The 26940-nt window shown below is 42.7% G+C and overlaps 1 protein-coding gene across 1 annotated transcript in view; it reads left to right on the forward strand.

Moving 5' to 3' along the window:
- Nucleotides 1-1059: 1059 nt before the first annotated feature.
- The window catches only part of LOC129821243 (dual 3',5'-cyclic-AMP and -GMP phosphodiesterase 11A), a 56706-nt gene continuing 30825 nt past the window's right edge, over nt 1060-26940 (forward strand). Inside the window, exons 1-9 of the mRNA XM_055878676.1 lie at nt 1060-2463; nt 3263-3421; nt 14627-14716; nt 15415-15555; nt 15787-15851; nt 17720-17852; nt 23903-23978; nt 26337-26404; nt 26555-26647. Of these exons, the coding sequence (XP_055734651.1) occupies nt 1663-2463; nt 3263-3421; nt 14627-14716; nt 15415-15555; nt 15787-15851; nt 17720-17852; nt 23903-23978; nt 26337-26404; nt 26555-26647 (1626 nt within the window). The 5' untranslated portion in view covers nt 1060-1662. The remainder of the gene's footprint in view (nt 2464-3262; nt 3422-14626; nt 14717-15414; nt 15556-15786; nt 15852-17719; nt 17853-23902; nt 23979-26336; nt 26405-26554; nt 26648-26940) is intronic.

Genomic DNA, 26940 nt, shown 5'->3' on the forward strand with positions numbered 1-26940 from the left:
AGCCTCAATGGTGCTGCCCATGCTGTCACAGATGCTATAGTGGCACAGATACAAAGGTGAGTCCTTTATCCATCTCTATGGTGCAAACGTGAAAGACCATTGATCATATTCCACATTGTGGAGTACAGCTCCCTCTCGAGGAGAATGCAGTTACACATCACAGAAATGTTGTAACAGGTGAAACAAGAGATATGGTCCTTGGTGGAAACATAATGAGATCAAGGAATTGGTGTTGTGGATAGCCATAAACACAATGGTAAAGTGAACAGTTGTGCACTGCACAGATTAATTATGGTAAAAGAACAACAAGAAAAGTGTGCGTGTGTGTATGCATGAGTGCGTGTGTTCTGGAACGTGACAGCGTAACTTTCCACTAGAGGCCACTGTTATCACACTTCCTATATAATGCGATTAAGGCTCTTGTTAATTTTTTTTTTTTGCATATGCCTAAATAAATAAATGTTTTTATTATCACATACACATAGACACGGGCTATATTAAGGCCTAACTAAATTCAATAATGAATAGTTTATTTTAAACAATCATGTAATTACTCATCTACTGCATTTTGCCATCTTGATGTAATTAAATGTATCACTAGCCACTAAACAATGCCACTTTATATAATGTTTCCATACCCTACATTACTCATCTCATATGTATATACTGTACTCTATACCATCTACTGCATCTTGCCTATGCCATTCGGGCATCACTCATTCATATATTTTTATGTACATATTCGTATTCATTCCTTTACACTTGTGTGTATACGGTAGTTGTTGGGAAATTGTTAGGTTATATTACTTGTTAGATATTACTGCATGGTCGGAACTAGAAGCACAAGCATTTCGCTACACTCGCATTATCATCTGCTAACCATGTGTATGTGACAAATAAATGTTATTTTATTTTATCTGATCTACTCATTATAAACTCGAAAATTAAATACAATTGGGAAAAAAGTTGGAAACACTGCTCTAAATATTTCTGTACATAATAGATTTGGTAGAGCTCCGAAGTTGAGCTTCGGTAGCAGCTCCATATTGTCCTTTCAAGACAACTGGGAACTCCGTAAAAACGAGGTAAAATCATGACGTTAGCGATCTTCAGGTCGGAAAGTACGTGCTCTAGAAAAATGCCCGAGTTTCCGAATTGAATGAATGTTCAAAACGATTTTTCTCAATCGGAGCTCGTTGCCAGTTATCTTGAATCCACGGAAGACGGAGATTTTCGAGTTCCCAGTTGTTTTGAACGCGGCAATAGCCAACGTCATTTGCTCACTCTCCACTCCGGTGAAGCACGGCCAGTGCGCGGCAGCAGTTGCTCTCTGAATAAAGAACAGTCGAAGTCCGTGAGTCTTTTTGCATCCTGTCTTTCATCCATGAGAGGTGGCTTTTATTAATTGCAATTGAGAGTTAATATGTTATTGGAGGTGAGGTGGTATATTCCTCATAATTTCTCCATCATATTTTGTACAGAAGGCAACAAGATATGTAGCCTAGACCTCAAAGATAGTTTCGTTACGAATGGATTAAGGGAAGTCGTATTACAGAAGTGTCTAGGTTTCTTTATTTTTGATACTCTGTAAAATATTATAAATGAAAATTTATTGTGCAATTTTATGGATTTGGTTCAGCCAGGACCATCAACACAACCGACATGGCAGGGTCCAATATGGTATTCTCTGACGTGGAAAGTTTTCTGGATACGCATCCTGAGTTGTTTGAGGACTATCTAAACAGAAAAGGGAAACATAGTATGGTGGAGAAATGGCTCAAGAATCACCAGGCAAGCAAAACTTCAGTAAGTACAACCGCAGTCGCCGAGTCGGAGAAAACAAGCGTCAGCGCCTGTAAAGACAGTTGGGCGAGCTGCAAAGGTGATGGGGGCCCGCATAGACGAGCATCGCAGAAGGAACTGCGGAAAACTTTCGCCAGGTCCAAAGCTATGAATTGCAACAGGACATACGATGAGCAAGTCAACTACAGGGCTCAGGAGCCACTGACAAGTATGAGAAGGAGAGCTCTGCTGAGAAAAGCCAGCTCGTTGCCTCCAACCACTGCCCACATCCTGAGCGCGCTCCTGGAGTCGCGAGTGAACATACCTCAGTATCCATCCACAGCTGTCGATTTCAAATATTACCTTAAAGAACACAACGAAAGAGAGTTTTTCCTGGAATTGGTAAAAGACATATCTAACGACTTGGATTTAACTAGCCTCAGCTACAAAATCCTGGTGTTTGTGTGTATAATGGTCGATGCAGACCGCTGTTCCTTATTCTTAGTGGAAGGCTCAGCAAATAAGAAGACATTGGTATCCAAATTCTTTGATGTTCATGCAGGTATCACAGTTTTACCCTCCATGAGCAACTCGGATGAAGTGCAGGTTCCTTGGGGAAAGGGAATCATTGGATATGTTGCTGAGCATGGAGAGACAGTCAATATCCCAGATGCCTATCAGGTGTGTGTGTGTGGTTGTGTGTGTGTATGCCTGTGTGTGTGAGAGAGAGAGAGAGAGCGCACTCCCACCTTTGTGTTTGTTTGTCTGTGTGCAACAGATGAGATCATGTGGCACATCAACACACAGCTTTTCATTTGCATCAGAATGATAATTGAATAATTTGCATCCGTACCTCATCTATCACCATACACACAAGCCTATGATGGCCGATGACTCTTGATTAATCAACAGAAAATTGATCTCACCACATGAAGTAAAGAAAGCCTACTGTAATGAAATGAAATTGAGAAGTGCATGTTTATACTTCAGTGGTAATGTGATGTTGCACCAGCCACCAGGGATGATGTGGACTATTGCCAAGTTGACTCCCCGGTGGCCCCAGGACCTAACGCTGATTTTATTTGAAGTAGTCTTGATCAATTGATTTACAATCCAGTCTGCAGACATTGAATGCACAACTCATGCAAATATATTCCTGAAGTTAGTGTGGTAGTGCCAAGCCAAACTATATTGCTTTCATTCGCACTTGAAGATTTCAAATCAAACACAAAACTATATTAAAGGTATAGTCAGGCAGGGTGCTTAGGTTGACATATCCATTCACTGTTGAAGATCAGTTTTTCCCACAGTATTTTTGCATGCAACACAATGTCAACACTCCACAATGAGTTAGGGCCTGATCACGGGATCTCACAGGAAGTGATGATGTTGAGTTATACACTTTATATCTGCCTTAAAACATTAATTTACTAATACTTGTTATGTGCGCTTATGTCCTTCCATCTTCCATGGATTGTAGGACCGTCGTTTCAGTGATGAGATTGACAAGCTGTCAGGATACAAGACCAAGTCCCTCCTCTGTATGCCCATTCACAACAGTGATGGGGAGATTATTGGAGTAGCCCAGGCCATCAACAAGAGTCCAGGAGGGGCTCTCTTCACTGAAGACGATGAGAAGGTAACTGCAATTTGACTGTTATTTTTTTCTTTAATTTTCCATTCAAGAACAACATTCAAAACCGAAATGAAAAGACATTAGACAACAATATAACAAAGTGACAATAGCCTCCTTACAAGACAACTAACAGACAAAAAGTTAATAAAATTAAAAAATGATTAAGAAACATTATAAACTGGGTGGTTCAAGCCCTGAATGCTGATTGGTTGAAAGCCGTTGTATATCAGACTGTATACCAGGGATATGGGCTCCCGAGTGGCACAGCGGTCTAAGGCACTGCATCTCAGTGCAAGAGGCGTCACTACAAACAACACAAACATTTATTTTTACCCTGGTTCGAATCCAGGCTGTATCACATCCGGCTGTGATTGGGAGTCCCATAGGGCGGCGCACAATTGGCCCAGTGTCGTCTGGGTTTGGCCAGGGTAGGACTTCATTGTAAATAAGAATTTGTTCTTAACTGACTTGCCTAGTTAAATAAAGGTTAAATAATAAATAAATATGACAAAACATTTATTTTTACTGTTCTGTTTTTACATTGGTAACCAGTTTATAATAGCAATTAGGTAACTCAGGGGTTTGTGGTATATGGCCAATATACCACAGCTAAGTTCTGTATCCAGGCACTCCGCGTTGCGTTGTGTTGAAGAACAGCCCTTAGCCGTGGTATATTGGCCATATACCACACCCCCTTGGGCCTTATTGCTTAATTAGATCACATGGTCACCTGAAGTAGGCTACATATTGTACATTGAGTGTGCAAAATTACCTGTGGATTAGATGGAATCAATGTGATGTTAGGGGAGATTCTCCATAAAATCAATAAAGGGTTGCCAAATTCTGTAAAATGTCTCTGACTTCCTCAACCAGTAAGTAATTTTCTCCATTGGGATACAGCTACTTCAGATTTCCATTTCAAGGCAATACATTTTTTGCAGTTTGATTGTTTGATAGGTAATACTTTATAACATGTTATACCTCTGTAGTAACACTGTTATTACACTAGTAACAACACTCAACTATTTCATTACCATTAAACAACTCAAAATATTCCGTTTTGAACTACTTTAACAGGAGTGTTAGACGAATGCCAATTGCTTGTGCTGAATTTCTCAGTGTAGGTCTCTGTTTCTCCCCTTTCATCTGTCGCACCTTCCAGCCGTCAATTGTCCCCTTGTTCTGAGGGAATCCACACATGTAATGGTCCTGACATGTCAGATATAGACTTCTGTTTTATCTCATGTGTAAAAAGGCATGCCTCCATCGTCTCTGGAACAGCCCACATCCTTTTTTATAGGATCCCAGAAACAATGAAGTCACTGAGGCAGAACACAGAGTGATATGTGGACCGTATTATTAAGACCACTTATAGACACCATTGACGATTTCTCGTCTGTGAATCACATGAAATGGATAGAAAAAAATACATGAAATCCATCTAAGCCATTCTTAATTAAGCTGCTCTCATTCCGTTGGTAACGACTAAATGATAGATAAGGCCAGGGGGAAGATATACCATTATTATACATTTACAAAATACTGACCTGTGCATTTCAGGCAAAGATAAGAGTTTTGTAGTCCAAACAGATGTTCACATCGGTTAGGTAACATTATTATTGTCCTGCATTAGAGCACAAGTGGCATTTTTTTTTCTCAGTGATATGGTCTATAGCTGTGGGGTTTGCAAGGCTTCCAAAGGTGCAGGGGCAGTGGTGTCTTCCTTATGGCTGTCTGTCCACGTTGTAAAGCAGTGGAGACTGATTGGTCATGTACTTTATAATTACCTAAGCATTAATGTCTGTGAGCAAAACTAATTGGCTTTCCCCATCATTTATCTTTCTAACAATAAACCCCCAGCAACGGGGGCTTAACCTGCCATGCTTCTACTCAAAGGTAGAAAAACTGTCTTTCATTATCTTGGACCGCCGTAAGACACATTTATGGAAGTTGTTTATAAATAGAAGACACCCAGTTTGTAGTATTTATTGACTCTGTCACAGTGAAGTAATCCAAATACCAATTACATTCAGTGTAGAATTGAAACATTCACAGAGGCGTTTGCAACTACACCGTCTTCTAGTACTAGATGACATTTACAATGGAATTACAAGAACCTTTGACTCCATGCCACCACATAGGTATGTATTAGCCAAAGTGACTAAACACTGGGGTTGCACAGTAAGTAGTAAGCTGTTAGTGGATACACACAAAGGTTAGTGAGTTTTACTGACATGTTTTACAGTCGGAATTGACTCACGCTGTAAGCAGATGAGCTGAGTTGACATTTGCACCCAAGACAAAGACACAATCGTCTCTGCGTGAAGGAAACAAATAATAAGGTAGATCCAGTGAGGTAGGAAGGGGCTGGCGTCTCACATTGATCTTCCTGATGGGATCTGCTGATTTCTAATGAGCTGTTATTTGGCACAGTTATTCATTTAGCTCGCTCGCCAGTCTCAGCTAGAGGCATAACGAGTCTGCACTGGCGCTCTGTACTTACGCACTTCAAACCCTTCCACGGCCAGGCAGAGGCAGGCAGCCCTGTGACGTGGCTCACAGTTGTAGGGTAGATTTCCAAGGCACATGTTGTCTTCCTTCATCAGTGCATCTCTTAGCCTTGCTAGCTTCAGAAAAACAACAACTGCATAAAGCTAAACGCAGAGGACTCTTTGAAAATATAAATGAAACCCAGCACAATTTGTTTTTGTAGATTTTGTCTTTCGGATATGTTATGGTAGGTAGAATGCACTTATTAAAGGTTTAGAGTTGTCCCACTGTGTATAATGGGTAGAGGGACTAACACAGTCTCTTCACTGTGTTTTCAGCACGTTTCACATTGCATTAGCATCACGCCAATGCACGGGATGGTTACAACTGAATTAGTAATGAAATCCTATGTTGGCATTTGAGGACGGCAGAAGCTGCATGCTACAATGCAGTAATGCTTTAATTGAAAGACCTTGTAGAATTAAATGTATGAAGTGCACCCTTTCAAACAGACTTTTCATTTTTGCTGCAAATGTTTAATTTTGTGTAGACTCCCCCCATCTGTTGTTGTAAATAAGTGCTTATCACCAACATACTGCACGCTCATTTAATATATTACTATAGCTAAACATATTATATGTCTTTGTTCTCAAATGCCACGCTCTGTAAATTGTGTTAGGTTGATACCCTACAGGATTAGAGTACTTTGGGTAGCTTGGATAATTTATGCATAATTGTATTTTCTCATTATCTTTATTGGATAAATACACCAATAGACTTTCTCAGACGCAAATAACTTGCCCCCATGGTGCAGTGTCTGGTCCTTGCGATATTATTTAGTTTTGCATGATACTATACTATATTATTACTGTTTCAAAGATCATTTAAAATGTTATTGTGTAAAATGAGCTAATTGACCACTGCTAGATTGCGCTCCCCTGTCTGTCGAAAAGTGTGTTGTCTGTATACCTGTTTATACACTTGTTAGGTGACTGAGCTGCAACAATTGAAACGGTATTGGCAGCCAAACAACGCCTATTCCCACATTCTCAAGTTTTTGGCATGGCTCTGCCACATTCCCTGTCCAATTGAGTTACTGTAATACTGTAATATCCACTTTCGCTCAATTTCACCACTGTACATTTGTAGAGAAGGATGAGGGAACACCATTTCTCATTGGAGCCAAGGTCCCATCTGAAATGTTCCAAAATGAAGATTTGAAAAACATAAATAAATACAATCCTGGACTGAGGTTACCAGCATTGTCTCTTTCTCTATTTCTGGAGGGAAAGACCAATCTGTATGGCCGATGATTAGACATTTTCAATTTGGTATTCAAGTACAATTAACTATAATCATACTTCACACATTTCTGTAAGAGAGTCCCGGCCTGTATGATAACTGATATTAAGTGAGGCGATAATAAGACAGTAAATCAGACAATAAAGTCCTATATCGCTGACCAATACAGCTGATAGTTTACCATGGGTTCAATGCTGATCACTTTGGAGTGGGAGCCTTATTATGTCTATGTACCACAGTGGGGAGGGTGTTGTAACGGTCATCGTTGCATGAAGAAGGATCGGACCAAAGCGCAGCATGGTAAGTGTTCATGATTTTTATTTACGCTGAACACTAGAACAAAATAACAAAGTGAGAACCGAAACCGAAACAGTCCTGTCAGGTGCAGAAAACACGAAACAGAAAATAACTACCAACAAAGCATCAGTGGGGAAAAGCTATCTAAGTATGGTTCCCAATCAGAGACAACGATAGTCAGCTGTCCCTGATTGAGAACCATACCCGGCCAAAACAAAGAAATACAAAACACATGGGGAGACCTACAGGAGGCCTGGTGCGTAGAGGAGGCACCGGATGAACCGGGCTGTGGGGGACCACTGGAGCTCTGGTGCGCAGCCTTGGCACCACTCCTCCAGGCTGAATGCCCACTTTAGCCCGGCCCCTCCAGAGTGCAGGCACAGGTCGAACCGGGCTGTGGGGGAGCACTGGAGATCTGGTGCTTACCACTCGCACCTCTCCACTTGGCTCAATGCCCACTTTAGCCCGGCACGGGCGGAGCGCAGGCATAGGACGAACTGAACAGTCCCAGCACCCCGGAGACACAGTACGCAGAGCCGGCACAGGATACACTGGGCCGAAACGGCGCACCGGAGACCAAGCGTGCTGAGCTGCCACAATCCGCCCTGGCTGGATGCCCACTCTAGCATGGCACTTGTGGGGGGCTGGCATATAGCGCTCCGGGCTATGAGCGCGCACTGGAGACACTGTGCGCTTTACCGCATAACACGGTGCCTGACCAGTACTACGCTGCTTCCGGTAAGCACGGGGAGTTGGCTCAGGTCTTTCGCCTGACTCCTCCAATCTTCCCGTGTCCCCCCCCAAAAAAAACATTGGGGGCTGCCTCTCGTGCCTGCTGCGCTGCCTTGCCTCATATCGCCGCCTCTCAGCTTTAGCTGCCTCCAGCTCCTTTTTCGGGCGCCGATATTCCCCAGCCTGTCTCCAGGGTCCCTTTCCGTCCAATATCTCCTCCCATGTCCAGGAGTCCTAAACTATCTGCTCCTCCATACCACACTGCTTGGTCTGCTTGTGGTGGGTAGTTCTGTAATGGTCATCGTTGCATGAAGAAGGATCAGACCAAAGCGCAGCATGGTAAGTGTTCATGATTTTTATTTACGCTGAACACTAGAACAAAATAACAAAGTGAGAACCCGAAACCGAAACAGTCCTGTCAGGTGCAGAAAAACACTAAACAGAAAATAACTACCCACAAAGCATCGTGGGGAAAAGCTACCTAAGTATGGTTCCCAATCAGAGACAACGATAGTCAGCTGTCCCTGATTGAGAACCATACCCGGCCAAAACAAAGAAATACAAAACATAGAAAAAGGAACATAGAATGCCCACCCAAATCACACCCTGACCAAACCAAAATAGAGACATAAAAAGCTCTCTACGGTCAGGGCGTGACAGGTGTACATTGTTGGGGGCTGGGCTGCATGCCTGTACGGTCACCATACACCTTCTCCTCTCCTGTCCCCTGCCCCCTGCCCTGGCTAAAGGAAATGTAAATTAAAGATCCCAATGAAATTATTGAGAATGTCTGGTAACAGTGGCATCAGTCTTGCCAGGATATTGCTAGTGTTTGGGCGTTGAGACATGGCCTACTAGAATGATGCTGAGACATTTGTTTATTTCTTTACCTGTATCCCCATTAGCTTTTGCAGAAGCAGTAGCTACTCTTCCTGGGGTTCACAAAAAACATAAACACAACAAGTAACAAAACACTGATACACAAGGACAGACACACAAATTGAAAAATTGGAGATGGGAGTTCCATGAGATCATGACTCTGTATAAAACTGTGCGTCGCCGTGAATTTGTTTTGAACTTGGGGACCGTGAAGAGACCCCTGGTGGCATGTTGTGTACTGTATGTATGCATGTCTGAGCTGAATGTTATTTGATTATGTAGACAATCTGGATTTTTCGTCACAGTATTATTTCTCATAAAAACTTGGAGAAGCAGTTCTCTCGTCAACCCTCAACCAGGAAAGACTGGCATGCATGTTGTTGATGTTAGTTCTGTATCTGCAGTTAAGGGCAAGGTGTGCTGCTCTGTTCTAAGCCAGACAGTAATCAAGATGGGACAAGACCAGAGCCCGAACAACTAGTACATTTGGTTTTTGTGACAAAAACACAGAACATCTTTTTCTAACAGACATACCCCTCCCCATCTTCACAACAACTTTGTCAATATGACTTGCCCATGATAATTGACCATCCAATGTCATACCTAGGAGTTTATCCTCCTCAACTTGCTCAATGGTGGTGGCTATTCAGCATGATATGGCGGAGGTCCCTGATGATCTTCTTGGCCTTCCTGCGACACCTGGTGTTGTAGGTGTCCTGGAGGCCTGGCAGTGTGCACTCAATGGTACGTTGGGAGGAGGTGATGTGGTCTTTGACTAGCCTCTCAAAGCATTTCATGATGAAGGAAATGATTGCTACAGGTCAGTAGTCATTCAGTTCAGTTACTTTCCCTTTCTTGGGCACAGGGATGATAGTGGATATCTTGAAGCAAAGGGGGATAACAGTATGAGCTAGAGAGAGATTGAACATGGGCTAGCATAGCATGTGAGGCGCGCAGTGCTGACTCGTTCCCCTGGCTGACAGCTGTCAAGAGGACTGGGCGGTGCAGCTTGACCATAGAGATAGATAGAAGACTCATCTTTCTATCTTTGCTATTATAATGTCAGTGACAGCATGGGCATCGCCAGTGAGGCAAACATCCATAGGAATCCCCCCCAGTTGTCTACTTTGACTAATTTAAAATGTCGGAGGCATGGTGGAAACTCTTAATGGCGCTGCCCATGCTAAAATGGCGTTTTGCCCACTAGAGGCCTCTATCATTCTTTATGAGCTCGACCGACAATGCTTCGTTGGACAGCCCTCAGTGACACAGAGCAGGAAATGGTGCTTGGCTCTTTTGATTGGCTGCACTCATGTTGAACTGATGTTAAAATTATGTAGTGTAGCTCGCTCCCGACAGGGCCAGACCCTTGGAGCAAATCAGAGTAATTAGTGGCAATTTGGGCTTGAAGTGATGATCATTATGGCGGACTGGGCCTGTAACCTTTCATCAAATGCCCTCTTTCTCTGCTGTTGATTCACCCTGTTACCCATGGGGGGATTTTCCCTGATTCAGGGATCACTGCAGTGTGATCTTCAAGGTTAGCTGTTTGGCATGAGGTTTGTAAAAACTCTACAAATGTTGAAGGTCTCATTAACATCTCAAATGTGAATTTGGGAGAAATATTTTTTGTGGTAATACTGTAGTAACACAGTGTGTTGAATATTGTTCTAGAGATGGATGATACAGGGCATACACTACAATGACTGTCAGTGATTAATGTGACAAAATATGTCTGTGTATTTGATCATGTCAAGTCACACTACATGTCGTGCTATTGATAAAGCTGTGTTTTGAGTCCACAAACCACTGTCCTCCATTTTTTTCTAGTCCACACCATTTCTCAGCTTGCAGATGGAACTGTAGTCTGCAGAACACAAGGACACCATAATAGTCACCACGATTTAAAGGCTCTCCATCCTCTACTGGAATTAAGCTCCATAAAGAACCAGAGCACTTTATAGCCAAAGCCCTTCTGGAGAATATGTCGCAGGAGCAATATATTGTAGTTCAAAGTCTTTTCACACATAACCTAACTTGACATTATTGCGCTGATGCAACACTTACTGTTGTTTCAATGCAATGTGTTTTTTTTAATGCCTTTTTCTTTTTTTATGTACTCTCTACAACATTGGTTAATCTTGAATTGTTTACAATCATGTAAGTGGTAGATTTTGATTGTATTTCTGAATTAGTAATTAGTTACTAGTCAATATAAAAGATCTTCATACTTTAAACAGAATTCAAACATATTTGTCTTGCCAGTGCATGTTAACTAAGTTGGGGAAAGCTGAGAGAGGAAGAGGTGAAGCGAGACGGTCCACTCCCGTCAAAATGTGAATACAGCGTTAAGCAGATCGGCTGCCTTACAGCCTTTGTGACAACAACTCCCATTGTTAGGCCGGAGACTAGACCATCTTGTCATTATATACAGTATCTCTGGCTTTCCCCAACTTAGATCCTGCTTTGTTCACACTCCCTCGCCAATGGTCACATTGCCCAACAGTCCCCCGCCCATTTCGCTTAACTTCCATTGAAAAGGAATGGCTTCAGTTGTTTCATCTGCCTACATCGTCTTCAGTTAATCAGCACCGTTCGACATCATGTGGTGGCATTAGAAGGCTTCTTTTACCCAATCAGTAGTGGTCTGCATGAAGTTAGAGCCACTCACTGCTGTTAAAGTGTTCTGTGAAAACGTAGCTCCAGAGTCAATAAAGGCATATAAAGGGTTGTGAACCCACCCTGATAGCTTCCAGAGCCACGCATAAGACCCACAGGAAACTAGATAATTCATCTTCACCTGATCTGTGAAGTGTCTGGAATTATTCATGGTCAAATTGAATAATAAGAGCCAGCTGCATGGTGAGAATTTGTCTCAGTGTGGATTCCTCTTACATCAATAATTGATGCCACCTCCATAAAGAGCAATCACAGCTAAATGCATTTGGAAAGTGCTACATGCACTGCTGACGCAAGTTAGAGAGAACCCTAGTGACATCAGAGGGAAACGGGAGACCGACTGCTGTACGCAGGGGGAGAATAGACGCAACACGGCAAGACTCTTGGCACAGCAACAATGGGCTCAATGGCATAACATCTCTGAATAGATTGAATACAATCCTTAGCTAGCTCAACTAGCTACTGTAAACCGCTTGTGTAGCTAACGAAATAATTAAGAGCCAGGCTTAGGTTTACAGTAGCGTACTGCAACGCCGTCACGTCCTCTTGGCTTCTCCTACATTAGTAGTGGGTCCCCAAGGCCTTAGTCAGTTTCATTATTAAACCACATCTTTACTGGTCAACCCTCTGGCCTCTATGGGCTGAAGCCTCTTATTTGTAATGCAGCCTTGTAGTATAATGGACCTGCTGCAACCTAGGCTTTACTTGAGCGTGTGTGTCCCTCTCCTCTTCCTGTTACTTATACAGGCAGATCCATAGCTGGGTCCTCGAAGTCTTGTCTGTAATTAATGTGATCTTGCTGGCTCAATTGATGGTTGCTGGACAGCCTCTCTGGAAGATCATTATTAAATAATTCAATAGCTTTAGTGGATGTACAGGTGTATATGCTATATATAGGGTTGCTGTTTTTCTTCTTATTCTTTGAATGTGAACGTGCTCCATGCATTATGATGTGTACGTGTGTGTATAGTGAATGCTGTGTAGGTTGTAGAGTCACCATAGAAAGCATGATAGTGAATGTATGTGGTAAGGTAGTGACCGGCGGGAGATACAGAGGAGAGGTGAGGTGATAGAGATGGTAAGCTGCTTAGTCCTAAAGGGAAATGTGTAGAATAAACCATAGCCAGCATTATACATGGACATAGTTGTACGTCTGGCACAAATAAAGTCCCAAACTTGGAAATGGGTTGTCTGTTTTACAGTAGGCTGTCTGTAGTTGTCGGTAGTGAGAAGTGCCACGATTACTCCCTCTGATCTTCTGATATGCCCACGGATGGTCCGTGCTCCTTGGGACGTCCCCACCCCTCATTGAAATTGACATTTAAAATGGTTAAAGTTAGGGTTAGGCAAGGATTATGGGTAAGGTTAGGGTTTAAGGTTAGGGTTTAGGGTAGGGACGTCCCAAGCATCCCAAATAGCAAAGACAGTTTCAGATAGTGAAACATCCGCTTTCTTCGGTGTAGCCTTGACGCAGGCTCAAGAGAGCTGGTGGACGAGGTGATCTGTGTAACAGTATCTGATGTATCACTGGTAACAGCTGAGTAACTCCCCATTGTTCTTAAGGGTCTGACACCTCAGTGCATTCGTTGGACGTTGTTGGCTGACGTGGTATAAGCAGCAGCCAAAAACAGAGGTGATTTGACTAAACGTGAAGCAAAGGACTCTAATTGCTCTTGATCCTTTGTCAAAGGGCAGTGATGTAAGTGTCTCTCAGGTAAGGCCCCATGGTCTGTGAGATAGACCGTACTCTGTCCCAGATACCGTAGGTCTGATTAGTACGGCAATCTCCACAGCACACTGTAAAGTACCACACACCCCTTCTCCGTCCCTGGCTATGCGTGCATGCATGTGCCTCAGAGCATTGTCGAGAATATTGGATTGGCAGCAACAGAAGGAATGCCGTTCGATTTCTGCCAGCGAAGCGTTGATTAGATTTTCATAACACACTAATGAACCCCCAGCCATCAAGAGTCATACATCATCTAGCCTGCCCTGTAAGCAGGTGGACCCATGTTTTGTGATACAGAAAGAAAGAAAAGGTGGAGTGGAACATGAAATCTGTTATGCAATTCATGTTATCACCTTGAGGCAAAGGGTCAAACCATTCAGTCAAACGGGGAAATGTAAACTGGATTGATTTATTTGTCTTGGCAATTAAATGACACTGATGAAAGGCCATTCTTTATTAGGTCCATTTTAAAGGTGTGCTTTTTCCCCCGGGCATGGTATGAGAATATAACCGTACACACAGCTATGTCGTATTTTCATTCCCCTATAGAGTAAAACTGGCCTCTATATTAATAAAGGCAATATTTTTTTGGTCAGAAAATGACAGATTAAGCTAATTGTTTTTCAACGGTAGTCATATGTTGACGGATAATGGACAACAGAGATGATTGTCTGTCCATAAATGCACAATATGTCCGCCTTTTTACATTTGAAGCGAAATCGATGAGTTGAAATCGATGAGTTGAACTTTTGACGGACAATACGGACAATAGCTGAATAAATATACAATTTCATTCATGTTCATGCGTCTCTGTGTGGCCATAGCCTAACAAGGCAGCTGGCAATCATTATTCTGACTTGGAAGACTTTGAACTCGCCAACCATATGGCTTATTGCTCTCACATTGACTGTCCTATCTTCAACTAACCTTTCCCCCCTGACCTTGGTCTATTGAACAGTAACTGTTCCTCTGAATCTATTGGCTGGTCACTGAGTGTCAGGCCGGGCATCCTTTGAACAGTGAACCCTTTTTTCCTGTGTTGAGCTCAGCGTCTGTATGTCCAACCTATTGACTGTCTGTCTGATGTGATGTCTCCACAGGTGCTGCAGATGTACCTGCCCTTTTGTGGGATCGCCATCTCCAACGCACAGCTCTTCGCTGCCTCCAGAAAAGAGTATGACAGGAGTCGGGTAAGGGAAGCAGGCAGGGACAAGCCAAGGCAGGGTTGGGGTTGGAGAGTGCACTAGTATCCAAGTATGGTGTCTATACATCCCCATAGAGCAGCCCACCTCCTCCCCATTGCTGACACTAGTGATGCCGGGTATTGATCTTTATGAGCCCACTTGCTGCCACTGCAGTGGGGATCAGGGAGAAATGTACAGCCCTGCCTGGACCTCTCTGCTGGAGGAGGGGGCGGGAGGAGGTGGAAGGGACCAGCAGTGTGCTGAGAGGGTCCAGGGTGTAAATCTCACAGTAGGCGTCTAGAGACGCTCTAATGCTTGTCCCACATTGATCTCTGATGGGGGAGAACATAATGAGAACAGAGACCAGAGCGAAGAGGGGAGAGAGATACAGAGATCCTCCACCGTTACTCACTGGTTTATGCTCTCTGCTGTGTCTTATTGAGTTGGTAGTGCTTTAGATAGTGTCTGATCTACTTTATTGTGGAACGGTGGCATATGATATTATCCTGTCCCCTTATGTATTAGAAACCATTATAATTCTAGCTCTGTGAGGTGAAAAATCTCCATTGAAATGGCTTTGAGTATTTATTAGTTCCGTCTGAAAAGTTAGCTTATGTGTTGTGCAGTGTCTAGTTGACCAGACATGCATTGACTAATAGCAGCAGTAATGTCCGTGTGTCTGTGCTGTGACATTTGACCTGCAGTCGCTCCTGGAGGTGGTCAACGACCTGTTTGAGGAGCAGACCGACCTGGAGAAGATCGTGAGGAAGATCATGTACCGCGCCCAGACTTTGCTCAAGTGTGAGCGCTGCTCTGTCCAACTGTTGGAGGACATTGAGTCACCGGTAGGCTCTTCTCTCTCTCTCTCTCTCTCTCTCTCGCTCTCTCTCCCTCTGTCTCTCTCTATCTTTCCTCACTGACTAGGGTTAGATTTCTATACAGAATTAATATCTTTCTGATGTATTGTGCTTTGTACTTGACAAATTGTTTGTGACTCCAGTACCTGAGGAAATGCTGGAGGGACATATCCATTTGAAACAGTTCTACCAGTGATGTTTTCTCTTTTCATCCCACAGGTGGTGAAATTCACCAAGTCGTTCGAACTGCTGTCCCCCAAATGCAGTGCAGACATAGAAAGCAGGTAAAGTTGGTGCACAGTTGTCCATCCCAACAGTCCACTCGTTTCCATGGAGAAATCCACTGTCCAGTCTGGATTTACTGATTAACATATGAACACTTCCCCACCTCATACTGTATATGGAATCTCCTCTATAAAAAATCTCTTCATATTTATCAGATTCATCAAAAGGCCCGTGGCTGAATTGGCCAACTTAAATGCACATTTGACAAATGAGTTTGTGTGACATTTATGGATTTAAAGATTCAAATCTGTCCAGTTTTACAGCCCTTTGAAAGCAGGAGTTCTTTCCGCATAAGCTGCATGCATGCTTCTGCGTAGTGAGTGCAGCTCGTATTCTGTCACACAAATATTCCCATTTCCCTTTGCTCCTGATGTCAAGGCTCTTGCCAAAGAATCGCAGCTCCGCCTTTGCAGACGTACACCGCCGGCGGACCTGCGAAGTCTGCGCAATGCCTCATCTGACTAGTTCTTAGCTCAAACAGTGAAAACTGTTTGTTTATTTTCTCTGTGGAACTTCTTCGAAAAAGGGAAAAAAATGTGGAGATTAAATATGGCGGAAGTAATATGGGGAATGTAAATGGGGAAGGCCATGTTGTAGGAGTCCTCCTTAATTGGGGTTTGGAGCTTCTCTCCCCCGCGAGGCAGGGGAGGGGCTGGAAGTGGAGGGGCTGGAAACAATGTGAGTTGTTTATGGATGAAAAACCTCACCAAAAGGATGACAAATTATCCTCCAGTCCGGTGCAGGCTACAACAGACATGCCCACTTCAAGGCTGCAATGATAACTACTGCAGTAATTTAAAAAAGCATCTTAGCATAATAATATAGTAATCAGTGAAATGTCAGGCTGCATGGCTGGCCAGTTCAGCCTTTTCTGACAGGAGACGCATCACCTTTGATTTGTGTTGCTCTTATCATGTGAAGTGCACACTGCTCTCCCATAATGGCAGACAAATGACCATAGCCTGATTCCAAGTTATAAAGTAAACAGAAATGATCACCAAGTTCAAAGGAATATGTGTTTATGATGCTATTCCAAAAGGTTATTTTTGCGTAGGGGATTGTGCAAGATTTATGTGTTTAATTAAGTGAATAAATCTGACGTCAAAGGCATAGGTTTTTTAAAGCACCTGGGAAATTCTATACCTTTGGGGAGAATAATGTTGAGGTACTGTGTGCTTCCATTGCTGGTTCTCTGGCTGCACCTAACGGGAGGCAGAAGAAGCTAGAGAAGCGATCACACTACTGAGGTTTACTCCCCGCTGCGTCTGTGTGGGTTTTACATCTACATGGGGGAGATATCAGAGAGATTTCAGAGGACACAGTGTCTCTATGTGAATCTTTAAAGTTCCTTGTCAATAAACAAGTATGTACAGTATGGTGTTGTTAGGGGAAAGGCACAGGAGGCGCTGGCTGAGAAATATGCTAAGGATGCACCCTAACCTGAATGGGAAGCCTGTGTCGAGGCAGGAGTCAATTCTCCCGCAGTGTGGGCGTCTACTGGGGAGGAAGACAATCCCACAATTAACTTTTCATTACTTCAGAAGGTGCTGGAGAACCTTATTGATATCCATGAGACATTCATTAAATACAAATCAAAACGGGAAACAACAACAGAGGATGTGCATGTGCCTGAGTTTGAGATGTGAAAAATAATCCCTTTTCTAAGATGATAATGATGACGGTTATTAATGGTCAAAGACCAAACAAACCAAACAAACGGTTGAACAAAATGATCCGACCCACAATGGAAGATTTGTCCTCTCAGTGAACATGCATCTCCTCTTCTCCACTGCATGTCAATAGTTACAACGACCCAAATATTTAACTTTCTCTCTTCTCTTCCCTCCACGTCCGGGTTTCCCTGTAGTTTTAAAGACAGCATGGAGAAGTCCTCCTACTCTGATTGGCTCATCAACAACAGTATAGCAGAGTTGGTAGCGTCCACTGGTCTGCCCGTCAACATCAGTGATGCCTACCAGGATCCCCGGTTTGACGCAGAGGTAAAATAATCTCTCTGGAACTACATTACAATATACAGTTGAAGTCGGAAGTTTACATACACTTAGGTTGGAGTCATTAAAACTCGTTTTTCAACCACTCCACACATTTCTTGTTAACAAACTATAGTTTTGGCAAGTCGGTTAGGATATCTACTTTGTGTATGACACAAGTCATTTTTCCAACAATTGTTTACAGACAGATTATTTCACTGTATCACAATTCCAGTGGGTCAGAAATGTACATACACTAAGTTGACTGTGTCTTTAAACAGCTTGGAACATTCCAGAAAATTATGTCATGGCTTTAGAAGCTTCTGATAGGCTAATTGACATCATTTGAGTCAACTGGAGGTGTACCTGTGGATGTATTTCAAGGCCTACCTTCAAACTCAGTGCCTCTTTGCTTGACATCATGGGAAAATACAAATAAATCAGCCAAGACCTCAGAAAATAATTGTAGACCTCCACAAGTCTGGTTCATCCTTGGGAGCAATTTCCAAACACCTGAAGGTACCACGTTCATCTGTATAAACAATAGTACGCAAGTATAAACACCATGGGACCACGCAGCCATCATACCGATCAGGAAGGAGACGCGTTCTGTCTCCTAGAGATTAACGTACTTTGGTGCGAAAAGTGCAAATCAATCCCAGAACAGCAGCAAAGGACCTTGTGAAGATGGTGGAGGGAAGGTACAAAAGTGTCTATATCCACAGTAAAACGAATCCTATATCGACATAACCTGAAACGCCGCTCAGCAAGGAAGAAGCCACTGCTCCAGAACTGCAATAAAAAATCCAGACTACGGTTTGCAACTGCACATGGGGACAAAGATCGTACTTTTTGGAGAAATGTCCTCTTGTCTGATGAAACAAAAATAGAACTGTTTGGCCATAATGACCATCGTTATGTTTGGAGGAAAAAGAGGGAGGCTTGCAAGCCAAAGAACACCATCCCAACCGTGAAGCACGGTGGTGGCAGCATCATGTTTTGGGGGTGCTTTGCTGCAGGAGGTACTGGTGTACTTCACAAATCAAATCAAATTTTATTTGTCACATACACATGGTTAGCAGATGTTAATGCGAGTGTAGTGAAATGATTGTGCTAGTTCCGACAATGCAGTAATAACCAACGAGTAATCTAACCTAACAATTTCACAACAGCTACCTTATAACAAGTGTAAAGGGATGAAGAATATGTACATAAAGATATATGAATGAGTGATGGTACAGAACGGCATAGGCAAGATGCAGTAGATGGTATTGAGTACAGTATATACATATGAGATGAGTAATGTAGGGTATGTAAACATTATATTAAGTGGCATTGTTTAAAGTGGCTAGTGATACATTTTTTACATGTATGGCAGCAGCCACTCAATGTTAGTGATGGCTGTTTAACAGTCTGATGGCCTTGAGATAGAAGCTGTTTTTCAGTCTCTCGGCCCCTGCTTTGATGCACCTGTACTGACCTCGCCTTCTGGATGATAGCGGGGTGAACAGACAGTGGCTCGGGTGGTTGTTGTCCTTGATGATCTTTATGGCCTTCCTGTGACATCGGGTGGTGTAGGTGTCCTGGAGGTCAGGTAGTTTGCCCCCGGTGATGCGTTGTGCAGACCTCACTACCCTCTGGAGAGCCTTACGGTTGTGGGCGGAGCAATTGCCATACCAGTCGGTGATACAGCCCGACAGGATGCTCTCGATTGTGCATCTGTAAAAGTTTGTGAGTGCTTTTGGTGACAAGCCATATTTCTTCAGCCTCCTGAGGTTGAAGAGGCGCTACTGCGCCTTCTTCACCACGCTGTCTGTGTGGGTGGACCAATTCAGTGGTTAGCAGATGTTAATGGAACTTAAAACTTTCTAAATAGATGGCATCATGAGGATGGAAAATTATGTGGATATATTGAAGCAAGATCTCAAGACATCAGTCAGGAAGTTAAGCTTGGTCACAAATGGGTCTTCCAAATGAACAATGACCCCAAGCATACTTCCAAAGTTTGGGGTCATGGCTTAAGGACAACAAAGTCAAGGTATTGGAGTGGCCATCGCAAAGCCCTGACCTCAATCCTATAGAAACTTTGTGGGCAGAACTGAAAAAGCGTGTGCGAGCAAGGAGGCCTACCAACCTGACTCAGTTACACCAGCTCTGTCAGGAGGAATGGGCCAAAATTCACGCAACCTATTGTGGGAAGCTTGTGGAAGGCTACCCAGAACGTTTGACCCAAGTTAAACAATTTAAAGGCAATGCTACCAAATACTAATCGAGTGTATGTAAACCTCTGACACACTGGGAATGTGATGAAATAAATAAAAGCTGAAATAAATCATTCTCTCTACTATTACTCTGACATTTTACATTCTTAAAATAAAGTGGTGATCCTAACTGACCAAAGACAGGGAGTTTTTACTTGGATTAAATGTCAGGAATTGTGAAAACTGAGTTTAAATGTATTTGTCTAAGTTGTATGTAAACTTCCGACTTCAACTGTACTGTATACAGTGCCTTCAGAAAGTATTCAGACCCTTTGATTTTTTCCACATTTTGTTAAGTTACAGCCTTATTCTAAAATTAATTAAATTGTTTTTTCCCCTCATCAATCTACACACAATACAACATAATGACAAAGCAAAAATAGTTTTGTAGAAATGTTTTGCAAATGTATATATATAAATGTATATATATATATATCACATTTACATAAGCATTCAGACCCTTTACTCAGTGCTTTATTGAAGGACCTTTGGCAGCGATTACAGCCTTGAGTCTTCTCAGGTATGACGCTACAAGCTTGGAACACCTGTATTTGGGGAGTTTCTCCCATTCATCTCTGCAGATCCTCTCAAGCTCTGTCAGGTTGGATGGGGAGCATCGCTGCACAGCTATTTTCAGGTCTCTCCAGAGATGTTCAATCGAGTTCAAGTCCAGGCTCTGGCTGGGCCACTCAGGGACATTCAGAGACTTGTCCCGAAGCCTTTCCTGCGTTGCCTTGGCTGTGTGCTTAGGATCATTGTTCTATTGGAAAATGAACCTTCGCCCCAGTCTGAGGTCCTGAGCGCTCTGGAGCAGGTTATCATTAAGGATCTCTCTGTACTTTGCTCCGTTCATCTTTGCCTCGATCCTAACTAGTCTCCCTATCCCTGCTGCTGAAAACATCCTCACAGCATGATGCTTCCACCACCATGCTTCACCGTAGGGATTGTGCCAGGTTTCCTCCAGATATGACGCTTGGCATTCAGGCCAGAGAATCTTGTTTCTTGCGGTCTGAGAGTTCTTTAGGTGCCTTTTGGCAAACTCCAAGCGGGCTATCATGTGCCTTTTACTGAGGAGTGGCTTTCGTCTGGCCACTCTACCATAAAGGCCTGACTGGTGGAGTGCTGCAGAGATGGTCGTCCTTCTGGAAGGTTCTTCCATCTCCACAGACGAACTCTAGAGCTCTGTCTGTGTGACCATCGGGTTCTTGGTCACCTCCCTCACCAAGGCCCTTCTCCCCTGATTGCTAAGTTTGGCCTGGCAGCCAGCTCTAGGAATGGTCTTGGTGAATCCAAACTTCTTCCATTTAAGAATGATGGAGGCCACTGTGTTTTTGGAGACCTTCAATGCTGCAGAAATGTTTTGGTACTCATCCCCAGATCTGTGCCTCGACACAATCCTGTCTCAGATTGCTCTACGGACAATTCCTTCTACCTCATGCCATGGTTTTTGCTCTGACATGCACTGTCAACTGTGGGACCTTATATAGACAGGTGTGGCCTTTCCAATTTAATTTACCACAGGTGGACTCCAATCAAGTTGTAGAAACATCTCAAGGATGATCAATGGAAACAATATGCACCTGAGCTCAATTTATAGTCTCATAGCAAAGGGTCTGAATACCTATGTAAATCAGGTATTTCTTTTTTATATTTAATAAATGTGCCCAAAAGATTTTAACCTGTTTTTGCTTTATCATTATTGGGTATTTGTGTGTAGATTGCTGAGGATTTTTTTCTCCATTTAATCCATTTTAGAATAAGGCTGTAACGTAACAAAATGTGGAATAAGTGAAGGGGTCTGAATACTTTCCGAAGGCACTGTATATACCGGATTTAGGTGCTTACTGTACAGTATATACATTTACTGTATGTATTTGAATGATAACCGAAACCATTCAGCAGCTATTTTTATTGGTTAAAATCGGAGAAGTAAGCCTCATAAAAGACTCAAACAATATTACAGCTTTGATCATTGGTATGCTGTCACATGATTATGAATTATATATGATAATATTCGTTTGATATGGCTCCAAGGCTTTTCTATCTGATGTTTGAGTTCCGATCTCAACTGTTGATCTTCACGTGATAATAATGGTTGATAAAATGCAACCAACGATGCCCATGTTTTTGTAATTGTATTGAAAATGATTATATCCGATCTATAGTGAACCTTGTACCTGTGCAGAGTTGAAATACCGCTGAAGTAATGCATGTATTACATTCTCTACAGTGCCTTCAGAAAGTATTCACACCCCTTGACTTTCTCCTCTTGTTGTGTTACAGCCTACACACAATACCACATAATGTGAAAGTGTAATTCTGATTTTCAACATTTTTACAAATTAATGCAACATTTAAAGCTGAAATATCTTGAGTCAAGTATTCAAGCCCTTTGGTATGGCAAGCCTAAATAGGTTTAGGAGTAAATTTGTGCTTAACAAGTCACATAATAAGTTGCAGGGACTCACTCTGTGTACAATAATAGTGTTTAACATAATTTTTGAATGATTACCTCATCTCTTTACCCCACACATACAATTATCTGTAAGGTCTCTCAGTCGAGCAGTGAATTTTAAACACAGATGCAACCACAAACACCAGGGATGTTTTCCAATACCTTGCAAAGAAGGGTACCTAACGGTAGATCAAAAATAAGATGGTGTATCAATACACCCAGTCAATACAAAGATAAAGACGTCCTTCCTAACTCAGTTGCCGGAGAGGAAGAAAACCACTCAGGGATTTCACCATGAGACCGATGGTGACTTTAATACAGTTGCAGAGTATAATGGCTGTGATAGGAGATAACTGAGGATGAATCAACAACATTGTAGTTACTCCACAATTCTAACCTAAATGACAGAGTGAAAAGAAGGAAGCCTGTACAGAATACAAATATCCCAAAGCATGCTTTCTGTTTGCACTAAAGTAATACTGCAAAACATGTGGCATAGCAATTCACTTTTTGTCTTCAATACAAAGTGTTATGTTTGTGGCAAATCCATTACAACACAATGCTGAGTACCACTCCCGATATTTTCAAGCATAGTGATGGCTGCATCATGTTATGGCTATGCTTGTAATCTTTAAGGACTGGGAAGTTTTTCAGTATAAAAAAAATTTACGGAATGGTGCTAAGCACAGACAAAGTACCTAGAGGAAAACTTGGTTCAGTCTGTTTTCTACCAGACACTGGGAGATTAATTCACCTTTCAGCAGGAAAATAACCTAAAACACAATGCCAAATCTACACTGGAGTTGCTTACCAAGAAGACAGTGAATGATCATGAGTGGCCGAGTTACAGTTTAGACTTAAATCGGCTTGAATATCTATGGCAAGACCTGAAAATGGTTGTCTAGCAATGATCAACAACCAATTTGACAGAGCTTCAAAAATTTTGAGTAGAATAATGGGCAGATGTTGCTCAATCCAGGTGTGGAAAGCTCTTAGAGACTTACCCAGAATGACTCACAGCTGTAATCGCTGCCAAAGGTAATTCTACAATGTATTGACTCAGGGGTGTGAATACTTATGTAAATTAGATAATTCTGTATTTTATTTTCAATAAATTTGCAAACATTTCTAAAAACATGTTCTCACTTTGTCATGATGAGGTATTGTGTGTAGATGGGTGAGGTTTAAAAAATATATAATCAATTTTGTAACAAAACAAAATGTAGATTAAGGGGTATGAATACTTTCTGAAGGCACTGTATGTCTCTTTAGGATACAGTTTACATGTCTAATAAATCATAACAGCCCAGTTTCAGCTCCAGTCTCTTTTCTCTTTCGTTTAGGCAGATCAGTTCTCCGGCTTCCACATTCGTTCAGTGCTTTGTGTACCTATTTGGAACAGCAACCATCAAATCATTGGTAAATTCTCAAAATTGTCCTTTTTTCACTGACTTCTTTTGATAGTCAGTTGTGCCATTACATGTCCGTTGATAAATCTATGTTGACAGATGTCAAAACTAAGACATAATCCAGCATTCAAGCTTAAAGTGATTTTAATAATGAGAGAGGAACATCAACAAACCAACGTACATGATGTCCCAAACCTCCGATAACCTCAGATGTCACTGTGTCTTGTTTGGAGAATCTAGAGAGGATACTCTGCCTGTAATGCTCTCCTAGGTAGCATTTAGATGCTCAATTAAAGGGGCGATCTGGGATTGATACATCAATTTCTGGACTTTTAAATTAATGATATATAGCCATTGATTCTTGAAGAATATAATGCATTAATGTCTATTACCCTTAGTTCAACTGTTTAAATCCATCGCAACCCAAAGCTTGTTTTACTCCATTGCAAACAAACACTGTATAGCTTCAAAACATGGTTAAAACTGTCATTTTAATTCCACGGATGATCAGTCCTTGCATCCATAGCTCCATCTTATGAGTTTGACTGTGGTTACATTTCTCCTGCCCCATCACTCAGCTGTTTACCGAAAAAGTGGAAAGGTGACGCTTTGTGGTTTTGTGATTCCCAGATTGCCCTTTTAAAGCAGTGTAGCCTGATTAAAGCCAAGCCTTCATATCAGTCAGTTCTCACAGAGGTGGAGTTTCCTCCCTAGTCCTGGCTGCTCCACCATGCAGTGCTCTGTGCTCCTCAACCACCCCAAGGTCCTCACCACTCTGACACTCTGATACATCATTGATCTACAGTCTGGTGTTGGTGCTGGATATTGCAAGGAGAGGCAATGCTAGCAGCTAGACTCAGACCCACAGAGATCTGACTTGGGAAGTCATTAGTTTTGTTTCTGTGCAAAGTGATCAGCAGCATGGCTTCCAGGGAAAGCACTGCTACAGACGGTCAGTCGCGACCACAGATTATTGTGGGTGTGTGTGTGTGTGTGTGTGTGCAAGCATTGTGTGTGTGTGTATGCGTGTACATGCGTGTGTGTGGGCTTGTGGAGGTTGGGAGGGGGATGGAAGAATGAGAGACAGAGGGAGCAGGAGAGAGGGGTGGGTGGGTGTGTGCGTGCGTGCAAGCATTGTGTGTGTGTGTGTGTGTGTGTGTGTGTGTGTGTGTGTGTGTGTGTGTGTGTGTGTGTGTGTGTGCATATGTGTGTGTGTGTGTGTGTGTGTGCATATGTGTGCATGGAGGTTGGGAGGGGAAGAGGGAGCAGGAGAAGAGGGGTGGGTGGGTGTGTGCGTGCGTGCGTGCGTACAAGCATTGTGTGTGTGTGTGTGTGCGTGCGTGTGCGTGTGTGTGTGTGCATGGAGGTTGGGAGGGGGATAAGAGAGAGAGTGAGCAGGAGAGAGAATAATGTGTGTGTGGGAGGAAACTATCAGGATCTGGACTGAAAGCCATTATAAAGCCATTATAAAGCACAACAGCAGCAGAGAAATGATCAAGTCAAAGATCTGTTTATTCAGAAGGTAGATATCCTCCTGCCACGTACCGAGGTTATGATATAACAGTATAGAGGAGAAAAGCCTTGGGCTAGATTGTTACATCACTGTTATCTCAATGCTCTTCTATATAGGTTGTAAAAATATGATTCCATCTTCAGTGATATTGACAGCACCCCAGTAACCTACAGTACAACCCATAGAGACATACTGTAGAACGTACAATGACCTCTCCAGGGACTCAATGCTAACTTGAATATTTGCTTGTTAGCATAATTTCTCTCGGGTGATAGAAGACGATTCTCTATCAACTAACAATTAGCCTTATCAGCAAAGCCCTGGGTTTTTTAATTAGTAGATAAACTGAGGAGAGCAGCCTGTCTTTGCTTGCTGGCGTGCCTCCAAACCAGGGGACTTGTGTTTGAAATAAAAGATCAAAGGATACACAGTGTTCTATTGTTGCCATCGACATGACCTCCAACCTTACATTACAACAGGCTTAGACACTTTAATTACTCAGGTCAACAACACTACTGTTTCCTGTTTCTTACTCCTTCTTCTAGAAAATACAGCGACATGCGTCTATAACAGTGTAGAAGCATTGCATATTGCACTGAAAAGTGATAGCAGAAAATGCCTTGTTTTATCAATGACTTTAATGAATGTGTGGGTGTGATTTCCTCCTGCTAATTGGGGTTGTGGGAGCGGAACTAGTGTGTGTACGACAGCCCAGTCAATGGTAGCCCAGCCCTAATGAACTAGTGTCAGATAAAATTATGGCTCTCAGGAATGGCCGTCGTCTCAGAAAGAGGAGGGCTTTAGCCTGGTCTGCGTCTGTGGTAGTGTCAGTGATCTTGATGTCTGTTGTTGCAGGTGTGGCTCAGGTGCTCAACAGGCTGGATGGTAACCAGTTTGATGATGCAGACCAGAGACTGTTCGAGGTAGGACTTTTGTTTTGCGTGGTGTGCGTAGGTGCTGCATGTGTGTGCGTGTGTGTGAACAAGTTGTTTGTGTGTTATGACGTCAACCATGTCTCCCTGTTTCGGTGTGCCGTGACCTTGAGAGTGTAACAGCAGTGTGGTGTGTTTCAGGCCTTTGTGATCTTCTGTGGCCTTGGCATCAACAACACCATCATGTACGACCAGGTGAAGAAGTCCTGGGCCAAACAGTCCGTGGCTCTCGATGTAAGCACCAATGTTCATTCCGTTTTATAGCACTTAAAGGGGGGCTGAACGCACCAATTCTGCATGTGTTTTTCTGCTGCTCCTTAAGAAAAATACAATTTGGATCTTGGGGGTGTGGTTTGATGTGCCTGTGTTATATTCGCTTATCGTACCCTGGAAGTTACTGTTGTTTGTCATTCTAGCAACCACACAGCCACCACCACCTCCTCAAAATAGTCAGAACTAATTTAAGATAAATCAAAAAATCTGTAATTAATTTTGAGGTTTTTGCAGAGGAGGTCTTAGTCACCCAA

The sequence above is a fragment of the Salvelinus fontinalis genome, chromosome 23 (genome assembly GCF_029448725.1).
Source record: "Salvelinus fontinalis isolate EN_2023a chromosome 23, ASM2944872v1, whole genome shotgun sequence".
In the NCBI taxonomy this organism is placed as follows: Eukaryota; Metazoa; Chordata; class Actinopteri; order Salmoniformes; family Salmonidae; genus Salvelinus; species Salvelinus fontinalis.